Source organism: Lolium rigidum, chromosome 5 (assembly GCF_022539505.1).
Source record: "Lolium rigidum isolate FL_2022 chromosome 5, APGP_CSIRO_Lrig_0.1, whole genome shotgun sequence".
NCBI lineage: Eukaryota > Viridiplantae > Streptophyta > Magnoliopsida > Poales > Poaceae > Lolium > Lolium rigidum.
Genome location: NC_061512.1, coordinates 82,253,028 through 82,264,462, shown reverse-complemented (window position 1 = coordinate 82,264,462; position 11,435 = coordinate 82,253,028). Strand labels below are relative to the sequence as shown.

Sequence of the window (11,435 nt, the reverse complement as noted above, 5' to 3'; positions counted from 1 at the left end):
AGACGTAAGGGTTTTACCTCATCGAGGGCCCCGAACCTGGGTAAATCACTCTCCCCGCTTGTCTGTGAACCGATGTCTCGTGTCAGCTTACAGGATTCCATCAACCCTAAGCCCCTATCGGAGGGCATTGCCGAGGAGCACCCTCGACACCATGCACGGAGACTTGTGTGGCCCGGTGACACCGGCTACACCAGGAGGACGACTCTACTTCCTGCTGCTCATCGACGACCTCTCCCGCTACTTGTGGGTGATGGTCCTCGGCAGCAAGGGAGAGGCGGCGCACGCCATCAGGCACGCGCAGTTTGCTGCGGAGGCGGAGTACGGCCGCAAGCTGTGCATGATGCGTACTGACTATGGCGAGGAGTTCACCGTGATTGAATTCACATTGTACTGCGTTGATGAAGTCATCCAGCGCCACTACCCTGCGCCGTACAACCCGCAGCAGAACAACATTGTCGAGCAGTGCAACCATACGGTTGTTCGGGCCCTTCTCAAGCAGAGAGGGATGTCGGTTATCTTCTAGGGAGAGGCGGTGGTGACGGTCATCTACATCCTCAACCGAGGCTGCTTGGATGAAGGGAGCATCAAGGCAAGGTACATTAACACCATGGATCAGCTTGCGGACCTGCTCACCAAGCCTCTTGGGAGGATCAAGTTCCTGAAACTCTGCTTCAGGATCGGGATGGCTGAGCGCTCCCACAAGACGACGTACAAGACTTAGGGGGAGAATGATCGATAAGTCTCTATGCTATGGTCTTTGTGGAGATGCTGCTGCACATGGTCCTTGTGAAGGACTAGCTGCAGCACATACATGATCCTTGTGAAGGACTGACTTTTATAGGATAGCATCTTTGATTGATTTTAGGGTAGGGGTGTCAAGGACTGGCAGTTAGCAGGCTTTTAAGGGCGGCAAGGAGTGACAGTTAGCAGCACCCTTGACTGCTTTTAGGGGCATCAAGGACTGCTTTTAGGGGCATCAAGGACTGCAGTTAGACTAACATCTTAGCAGCTATATATCTGTATAGCCAACCCTGAGGTTGGTTATGACATCGTGTGAGAAATAAACCAGAAAATTGCCCCAGCTCCTAGTGTCATCCTCTCCTCAATGAGAGTAAAATTTCAGCGACTAACACACACACACACACACACAAAGGATACATCAGGGTCACAAGGACAAAACATACATTCAGCAAACAGTTCCTTACATGACATATATATGCTCACTACTACATTGACTACAGTTCCTTACATGACATATATATGCTCACTACTACATTGACTTGCTTCTGTGGCACCATTGCTGCGCCAGCTCTAGCGCCCCATCAGATTCCCAACGCTCATCCCGTATTCATGGCTTTTACTTACTCCATCAGTTTCATAATTACTACGATGTCCAAAGCATCGAGGCTCTTTCGGCTGGGGGAGTGCTATGGCATGGTTAACCAGGCTTGATACCACCCAAGACATGTCTGGACGAGCGCTTGGGTTGTCCTGCACCAACAGGAGCCCGATATGGATGCACCGTAGAGCTTCATGGGGAGAGCAACCCTCAGCAATCGACGAGTCGACTAGATCCAGCATGTTCCCATCCTTCCATAAGCTCCATGCCTGCATCAAATATGCCGTGTCATTATCAACATCACATCTCATATCGGTTGGACAAGATATAAACACTTACATAGTCTATAAGGTTACGCGAACGTGTGGTTAGGCCTGTAGTGCTGATTTTCAAGCCGCTCACAATCTCCAGGAGTAATACACCAAAGCTGTAGACATCGGATTTGACGGATATGATGCCTTCCATTGCATATTCAGGCGACATGTAGCCACTGGTTTGGACAAGGGGCACAAAATGTAAAACTTAAACAGCTGAGGAACAGAGAGGAATATATAGCTCATTTGTTTTGATCTACTATGAAATTACTCACAATGTTCCGACAACTCGATTGGTATGTTCTTGCTTTTCGTTGACACCAAAGATCCTCACTGTACCAAAATCAGATATCTTGGGACTCATCTCACAATCCAACAATACGTTGCTTGCTTTCAGATCTCTATGAATCATCATCAATCTGGAATCTTGGTGGATATAAAGAAGGCCTCTGGCTACACCTGTGATTATCTTAAATCTTGTGGGCCAGTTGAGCAGTGATTTTCTTGCATCGTCTGTCATGGATAGAATCAAACCAATCATATTATCAGTGATGCATATTCATTTGACAAAAAGATAGATTGCAAGACGTGACTGAGGAACCTACTGAAAATGAAGGCATCCAAACTTCTGTTAGGTAGGTACTCATAAATCAAGAGTTTCTCATCTTTATGAATGCAACAGCCTAGAAGTTTAACTAAATTTCGGTGCTGCAGCTTGGACATCAAAGCTATTTCATTCTTGAACTCCACTAACCCTTGGACAGAACCTACACTTAGCCTTTTCACGGCAATTTCCGTACCATCTTTTACCAACGTTCCCTGAGAAAATGAGGTAGTGCTGAATCAGACAGGTTACATGCCCCATTAATAATCCAATTATAAGTACATAGCATTCATACCTTATAAACATTGCCAAACCCTCCTTTGCCAAGAATGCTGGATTCAGAGAAATGATTTGTTGCAGCAGCAATTTCTCTGAAGCTCAAAATGGGAAATTCCGTGTTCCTATCAGCAGGTTCATTAAAAGAGCTTCGATTTCCAAAAGACAGCCTTCTCCAAATATCCGTTCTTTCTTGATTGCCTGTCAGGAACGTGGCCACCGTCTCTTCAGTTTCTTAGGACTAGAGAGGACATAAAAATAAGAACAAAAAAATAATTACCTACCTCTAAAGACACAGATCCAAATAAGCCCAATGCATATGAGAATCAGCAAAGTTGAGATAACTGGTAGTACAGCTTCTAGGGTGCTGGTCTTTCTCTTGTTCCCTGCACAAATTTAATTCACAAGGAATCAACAAGTTTCTCAATGCCAATCACCACATCCATGAGATAACACTTTTCTCTAATGCTTCAAAAGTAAAATTGGGCACTATTTCTGCAATTTCAGCGGGTTTCTCTTTACTAGAACCTATCTACTACTAACATAAGCAACCAGGCAAAGGGAATCATACCTCTTAATCTGTTAGTCCGAACATAGAGGTTCTCCCCTCCTTGGCTGAAGTTCTCCATGTCGATCAAATCTCCCGTCCATACCAGGCACCTCGTGTCATCTCCATCAATGTCCATGTTTCTCATGCTGGAGTAAGCATATGCCACACAGGAGCAGTTGCTCCTACATTCCTCCGTGCACTCATCAAAGCTTCTGCGTCGGACATGGAGGAACTTGGCAGGGACCTTCATGCCTGGAAAGGTCAGGAAACCATCCTGATGAGTACACCTTAGCACCTCCTTCCGGCGGCATCCCAGTGAGAACCTTCCAGCGATCCAGCCTTTATCATCTCTTGGCTCGAAACCATCAAGGCACTTGCAACCTGGGACGATTTGTGTGTTGTCGCAGTAACCGTAAGGACCACAGTAGCCATACGTGTTGCACCCATGCTCAAGCTGTGTGTAGAGGATTTTCCATCCTGACATGTTGCTCTCCCAGCTTAATATATTTACCTTGCCCGAGTAGTCGATCTCCATCCTGACGAGCGCAACGAAGGAGCCAGTGGGCATGCCGAAGGACATGTATACCTCGTCATTGTCGGCATGATGTAGTGACATGTAAACAGTAGAATTGAATCTGTCCATGTACTCCATACGAAAGAGGTTGTTTGTCCACACTGGGCTCCGCCGGAGTGGCCTTGAGCCATGCCAGGTGAAGCTCTGCAGGAGGTTGTCGGGGTCTCCACTGTAGGAGAAGTCACCAGGGGATGGGTCTTGTTGGCTTTTCCAAGATACGAGCTGCTGTAGTGGTTGTATCTTGTGGCTCAGCCTGAGATTCATGCCAGGTAGAAGAGTGTCAGTGGGGTGGTCGAAGCTCTGCCATAGTATGGAGCTATCAGTGGATGAGCGAAGGATGAAGTTTCCGGTCTTGTCCAGCATGGCTTCTGCCAAAGAGGAATTGATGATGTTGCTGTTGTTTGTGCTCCAGAAAACACGACCATTACTGTTGGACAGGACAAGGTTTGAGCTGCTGGTGATGGAAAGATTTGCGGAGGAAATATCGGTGATCGGTGCAGCACGGTTGGCGACCCATACCACGGTTCGCTCTGGGATGCCATTGTACCATATGCCTACATAGTAATGGTTTTCGGTGGAGTTTGATGGGGAGAAGAAGCCCAAGGCGAATATGCCATCTTCGGAGACAAGAATGCTACCGGGGGAGAGCGGCTTGCCAGGGCCGAGGAGGTGGTCGGATGCACAGAGAAGCACTGCACTGAAAGGCGAAAAAAGAAACAAGAGAATAGCATATACGTGAAGGGAATACATTGGGATTCTTGGCTTTCTGCTTCCAGGGTTATGGGAGTGGTGGGCATATATGCAAGTAGAGGTCACGGGGGTGGGGTATATATAGAAGCCATCAACACTGCCTTTGGATATTTGGATCCAAAGGAATGAAAGTAGTAGTCAGTTGTTCCAAAATTAGTACTGGCACCTGCTGTCACGTTTTCTGCAAATGCTATAGAAACTAGAATACAGAAGGCATGCTACTACATGTAGGCCACTTGAAGTTTTCATAACAAAACATTTGAGGATTGTAGAAAGACTATTATATGACTGAATTTTCTACCTAGATGCCAAATCTAAGTAGCACATAAGAATATTTCTCGGAAATTTTAGGTGGCCTTGCCCATTTAAAAAATGTTCAGCCCTGCTCCGTAATATCCAGGCTTGAAGCTATATTATGCATCCATAGGTAAAACATTAATAGGAGATGATAGGAAAAACATGTGCTTCTTGTTCTTCATGAACAGATGCCAAGTTGAGGAAATATATACAATTTTATAAGGAGTGGAAGGTTATATATATATAGTTTATTCTGCCTAGGTCCTTTCAGCCTCGCGCCAAAGGGTGAATGATGGTGGGAGACAACAGAAGTCTTGACCTTGCAAGCAAATTGGCCCTGGTTGTTATAAACCATACATATATCAGCGTTCAAGTTACAAAGTGAGGCCAGGGTTACCTTGATGAGTAAATGGATCCACTGTGAGGGATCAAAATGTTTCCATAATTGGAAAACCCATTATTTTGTCCCGGAAAAGAGGCATAAATCAAGAAACTGGTAACGCAAATATGCAGATGCGATATATATGACATTTTGAATAAAACATGCTTACCACACCCTGAAGAAGTTGATTAATTTCTAGCCAGCCGAGGTGGGGGTGCCCCCCCCCCCCCGGGTCGCAGAGGCAGGAGCGGCGGGTGCAGATGGGAGCGTGGCGGCGGAGCCAGAGTCGTTGCTGACGCTGGGCAGAGGAGGGAGGCAGCCGCCATGGGCGTGGAAGGCGTCGTTCTCGACGGTGGTGCCTCGGAAGCGGACTGCACAGCGGGAGGGGATTCTGCTCCTGCGGCCGGAGGCTCATCGGCTTGCTCTTAGATTTTGTTTTTTTTAGAATAGAGTACTTCACAGGCGAGGTTTGCTGCGTCATTTTTGCTACTCTCATCTAAATACTGCCAAATTTCAAGGTCGTCCATTGTTTATACTGTTATTTCAATACTGCCAAATTTCAGAAACTTCCATCAATTTGACTGATACACCTTTTAACAATAACCTCTGTTATTGAGCTATCAGGCTTACTATAAGGCATGAAAAGTACTACCTCTGGACTTATCTTCTCTTTCTTAATAGATGGTCCCATTTTGCTGATCTCACAGCGAGCCACGTCACCGGAATAGAAGTTTTCACCTCCCGCTTGGTTCCCAGCGTAGCCACGTCACGTTTTTTTCTCGTGCGCCTACTGTCACGCATGCAGTTGTCGCGTGTTCTTTCGACTGGCTTGGCCTGGAAAACATGGTATATTCCGGGAGCTGCTATATGCCGACCGGGTTGGTACGTACGGGGCGCCGCACACCCCTCCGACCCGGCGGTTGTAACTGGGCCGCGGCCCATTAGGTAACCTCCTTTTCTTTTTCGTTTTCTTATTTTTTCCTTTTTCTGTTTATAGTTTTATTTTTAAAAACTAACATTTTACAGGTTTTTTTCTGTCTACAGATTTTAAAAATGTTCCATTTTAAATTCGTTCAAAATTTTAAAATCGTCCAAAATGTAAAAATAATTCAAAATTCAAAAAACATTTAAAATTTAAATTTGTTCAAATTTCGAAATTCATCCAAAATTTGGAAATTCGTTCAAGCTTAAAATTTTGTTCCAATATCGAAATTTCGTTCAAATTTAAAATTCGTTCAAAATTTAAAATTTAAAATTTTAAAATTCGTTCAAGAATGAAAATTTGTTCAAAGTTCGAAATTCGTTCAAATTTTGTCAAACTTGAACATTTTTCAAATTACAAATTTTCGAAAATTATTTTTAAACAGAAAAAAAAATGAGAGAAAAAAAGAAAACAGAAAAAAACAGAAAAAGGAAAAAAGAAAATAGAAAACGGAAAAGAAAAGGAAAAGGAAAAAAAGAGAAATAGGGAAAATCGCCTAACCGGGCCGGCCCACGCCGCGCGCGGGGGGGTGTGCGGCGCGGTGCAGGCGCCGACCTGGTCGGCATATAGGAAAAGCCGTATATTCCCGTGTGTGGTTCCTGTGTTATACAAGCCCAATCTTCGGCCCATTTGCAATAGAAACAAAACAGCCCAGTACTGTTTGTCCTCTCCTCCGAAAGTATCTGGATCAACCGACCAACACATGCTCCTCTAAATCAATATCCATGGCGGCGGTCTCTCTTCACATTCCCCGTGATTCCCGCGAGTAACAGCAGGAAATTGATGAAGGCATACGAGAGATTTATCATGAATTCCCCTATAAATTCCGTGATGAGGCTCAGCCGTTCGCATTGACGCATCGTCAGCCTCATGCTCGAGCCATCAGGTTCTCACCCCTGCACATTCTTATGTCCAAGCATGGTCTCTTCCCCGGCCCCTCATTTTCTTCTCCCGCTACCTCCTCCCCATCCACTCTAATCCGGGAGGTCACTCATTCAACCGGCAGCCATCTCCCCATCGCAGCCTCAACTCCAGCGGGCGCTCTTGCCACCCCTATCTACCCAATCGTAGGTGACCTTGATGGAGTCGCTATTTTCCAGTCGTTTTTGAAGATTGTGAATTTGCCAGGTTTGGCAACGAGTAAAAGAATTATGATTCCCCATGTTTTACTCTTCTAATTCTCTGGGCGCTATTTAGACTCCAATGCTGCAGGGATAGCCGAAGTATCACAGGATTTGTGAGGTTAACAACGACTACAAGAAGATTCCTCCAGTTTTAGTATTCCCTTTCATTGCGAAAACCCAGAGTTATTAAGGTAAATTTCTAAACTGCATATGCAAGGAATATCTTATTTATCATATCATTGTTGGCCCTCTTGCATTTCTCCTATTCTTACCCATCTATTTTGGTTACCCAGTTTAATTGGTACTCAGTAATCATGTGACGCCTTTTTGCCTTTAGGAATATCAAACAGTGCACAACCTAGGTACTATCAATTTTCTTTTCAAATTATAATAGCTATAGAGTCATCTATCACGGATCATGCCTTTGTATGTTCAAACAATAGCATGTGCCCTCTCTTGCTTTTCCTTCTTGGATAGATTCATATATTGCAGGTGTGTTGTTCCTTGCCAGTCGATACTGAATATCGCAGAAGTATCTGATGTATCCTAAAGAAAAGAGTCACCTCTATGACCCATTTCAGGCTTTGGCTCTGTGCTGCTTCCCGGTCTCTGTTTTTATTTTTTTTGAAACGGAGGCAAAAGCTTTGCCTCATTCATTAATTAAGAAGAGAGTGCACAGTTTTTAGGAGAAAACCATGCGAAAACCTAAAACAAGAGGCCGTGACGACCCAACACAACGGGCCGCACCCACTCTAGCCAACACAAACGACCACAAGACGACACGAACGAACACTCCAACACCACACTGACAAGGACACTCCATGGCATTGGGGGTACCCGTCAATCAACTGTGGATCTAGGAAAGGCAGCAACCAAGGTGGCGAGAAAATCGCAAACCTCTCTAGCGACGACAGCTCCGGGCTCAGTTGCCAACAACCCTGACTTAACAACACCATCACCAATAGGAACCAAAAGCCTGCTGGACACAGGCGAGGAAGAGACTGCAGCATCAACAACACAAATCTTCTCAAAGCCAAGTGCCTAACTCGGCGTAGAAGCCACAGCCGAGATCCCGTGCAAGTCGAACCTCACTTCCTCGAGGGAACGACACATAACCACATCATCACGCAACTCCAGAAGCTCAGGCACCAGAGATGAATCCCCACCTAACTCATGTAGCTCTGGCGTGATCTGCAATACCGGAGCCAAGATCTCATCTATGCGCTCACCCTCAGAGACGACCAACACAATAGGCCGCGACGACTGGCAGGGACTACCACGAGGAGAGAAACAACTGTAGAGATGTTCTTCCTCGACCAACGATGACTTCATCTCAGCGGAGCCAAGCGGAAATGAAACCTGCGAGGTGGCAAGCTCCAACCCACCAGAAGAAGATGCCTCTATCGGCTCCAAAGAGACACCATCATGTGCCAAAAACAGCTTGAGACTTTCCACCTCTTCACGAAGAGGGTGCAATGCCTCCTCTACGCGGTTAGCGACCAACTGAGAGAGCTCCATGCGCAGCAAGGAAAACTGGCACTGAAGGCGAGAGTCGAAACTGGCATTGTCATTGAACTCCTTGCAACACCTTGGAGAGTGCTTTGGCGGCGATGTTGCAGGCCACGACGAGGGGCACACGACCTTAGCCCAACTCCGGGATGCCGATGGACGACGAGGCTGAGCAGACGGAGAGTGGCTCCGCTGGGAAGGAGCACGTGCATCCGGAGAACGAGGACGAGCGTCCTGAGAGCGAGAACGAGCGGCGGGAAAAAGCGCATGGCAGAAACGCTCCCGATGACCAGGACGACAACAACGGATGCATCTGAAGGGCTCACGACATGTGCTGACCTGGTGGTTGATACGTCTCCGACGTATCGATAATTTCTTATGTTCTATGCCATATTATTGATGATACCTACATGTTTTATGCACACTTTATGTCATATTCGTGCATTTTCTGGAACTAACCTATTAACAAGATGCCGAAGTGCCAGTTCTCGTTTTCTGCTGTTTTTGGTTTCAGAAATCCTAGTAACGAAATATTCTCGGAATTGGACGAAACGAAGACCCAGGGGCCTATTTTTCCACGGAGCCTCCAGAAGACCGAAGAACATACGAAGTGGGGCCACGAGGTGGCGACACCACAAGGCGGCGCGGCCTAGGGGGGGCCCGCGCCGCCCTATGGTGTGGCCCCCTCGTCTGGCCCCCGACTCTGCCCTTCCGCCTACTTAAAGCCTCCGTCGCGAAACCCCCGAGGCGAAAAACCACGATACGGAAAACCTATGCGAGACGCCGCCGCCGCCGATCCCATCTCGGGGGATTCCGGAGATCTCCTCCGGCACCCTGCCGGAGAGGGGATTCATCTCCCGGAGGACTCTACACCGCCATGGTCGCCTCCGGAGTGATGAGTGAGTAGTTCACCCCCGGACTATGGGTCCATAGCAGTAGCTAGATGGTTGTCTTCTCCTCATTGTGCTTCATTGTTGGATCTTGTGAGCTGCCTAACATGATCAAGATCATCTATCTCGTAATTCTATATGTTGTGTTTGTCGGGATCCGATGGATAGAGAATACCATGTCATGTTAATTATCAAGTTATTACATATGTGTTGTTTATGATCTTGCATGCTCTCCGTTTCTAGTAGAGGCTCGGCCAAGTTTTTACTTTTAACTCCAAGAGGGAGTATTTATGCTCGATAGTGGGTTCATGCTCGCATTGACACCTGGGACGATGATGAGAAAGTTCTAAGGTTGTGTTGTGCTCGTTGCCACTAGGGATAAAACATTGGCGCTATGTCCGAGGATGTAGTTGTTGATTACATTACGCACCATACTTAATGCAATTGTCCGTTGCTTTGCAACTTAATACCGGAGGGGGTTCGGATGATAACCTCGAAGGTGGACTTTTTAGGCATAGATGCGGTTGGATGGCGGTCTATGTACTTTGTCGTAATGCCCAATTAAATCTCACTATACTTATCATGTCATGTATGTGCATTGTTATGCCCTCTCTATTTGTCAATTGCCCGACTGTAATTTGTTCACCCAACATGCTTTTATCTTATGGGAGAGACACCTCTAGTGAACTCGTGGACCCCGGTCCATTCTTTTAATACTGAAATACAAATCTGCTGCAATACTTGTTTTACTCGTTTTCTCTGCAAACAATCATCTTCCACACAATACGGTTAATCCTTTGTTACGGCAAGCCGGTGAGATTGACAACCTCACTCGTTTCGTTGGGGCAAAGTACTTTGGTTGTGTTGTGCAGGTTCCACGTTGGCGCCGGAATCTCCGGTGTTGCGCCGCACTACATCCCGCCGCCATCAACCTTCAACGTGCTTCTTGACTCCTACTGGTTCGATTAAACCTTGGTTTCTAACCGAGGGAAACTTGCCGCTGTGCGCATCACACCTTCCTCTTGGGGTTCCCAACGGACGTGTCAACTACACGCATCAAGCAAATTTCTGGCGCCGTTGTCGGGGAGATCAAGACACGCTGCAAGGGGAGTCTCCACTTCTCAATCTCTTTACTTTGTTTTTGTCTTGCTTTATTTTATTTACTACTTTGTTTGCTGCATTATATCAAAACACAAAAAAATTAGTTGCTAGCTTTACTTTATTCACTGTCTTGTTTGCCATATCAAAAACACAAAAAAATTAGTTACTTGCATTTACTTTATCTAGTTTGCTTTATTTACTACTGCTAAAATGGCTACCCCTGAAAATACTAAGTTGTGTGACTTCACTAGCACAAATAATAATGATTTCCTATGCACACCTATTGCTCCACCTGCTACTACAGCAGAATTCTTTGAAATTAAACCCGCTTTACTTAATCTTGTCATGAGAGAGCAATTTTCTGGTGTTAGTTCTGATGATGCTGCTGCCCATCTCAATAATTTTGTTGAACTATGTGAAATGCAAAAATATAAAGATGTAGATGGTGACATTATAAAATTAAAATTGTTCCCTTTCTCATTAATAGGAAGAGCTAAAGATTGGTTGCTATCTCTGCCTAAGAATAGTATTGATTCATGGACTAAATGCAAGGATGCTTTTATTGGTAGATATTATCCCCCTGCTAAAATTATATCTTTGAGGAGTAGCATAATGAATTTTAAACAATTGGATAATGAACATGTTGCTCAAGCTTGGGAAAGAATGAAATCTCTGGTTAAAAATTGCCCAACCCATGGACCGACTACTTGGATGATCATCCAAACCTTCTATGCAGGACTAAA

General features: G+C 45.7%; 1 protein-coding gene across 4 annotated transcripts; it reads right to left on the bottom strand.

Moving 5' to 3' along the window:
* Window positions 1-1,155: 1,155 nt before the first annotated feature.
* LOC124651980 (G-type lectin S-receptor-like serine/threonine-protein kinase SRK) lies at window positions 1,156-5,282 on the bottom strand. Of its 4 annotated transcripts, none has more exons than XM_047191003.1 (8): window positions 5,256-5,282; window positions 3,105-3,910; window positions 2,818-2,919; window positions 2,553-2,734; window positions 2,259-2,472; window positions 1,929-2,166; window positions 1,679-1,829; window positions 1,156-1,608 (listed from the first exon to the last, which is right to left on the bottom strand). In XM_047191003.1, exons 2-8 carry the CDS (start codon window positions 3,733-3,735, stop codon window positions 1,312-1,314), a joined length of 1,815 nt encoding a protein of 604 aa, XP_047046959.1. In that variant the 5' UTR covers window positions 3,736-3,910; window positions 5,256-5,282; the 3' UTR covers window positions 1,156-1,311. The 4 variants fall into 4 exon arrangements, with proteins under 4 accessions (XP_047046959.1, XP_047046958.1, XP_047046956.1 ...); XM_047191002.1 differs by lacking the exon at window positions 5,256-5,282 and adding an exon at window positions 5,102-5,246; XM_047191000.1 differs by lacking the exon at window positions 5,256-5,282 and adding an exon at window positions 4,177-4,314 and having other exon boundaries at window positions 3,105-4,084.
* Between the last annotated feature and the right edge of the window lie 6,153 nt (window positions 5,283-11,435).

What these genes read in the sequence shown, in the direction of transcription:
- LOC124651980 (XM_047190999.1), bottom strand. Translation starts at nt 4,407, where the DNA reads ATGTATTCCCTTCACGTATATGCTATTCTCTTGTTTCTTTTTTCGCCT. An exon ending in TTGGATCTGTGTCTTTAGAG is followed by an intron (nt 2,735 to 2,817) that starts GTAGGTAATTAT and finishes CGTTCCTGACAG; the next exon opens with GCAATCAAGAAAGAACGGAT. An exon ending in AATCGAGTTGTCGGAACATT is followed by an intron (nt 1,830 to 1,928) that starts GTGAGTAATTTC and finishes TGTCCAAACCAG; the next exon opens with TGGCTACATGTCGCCTGAAT.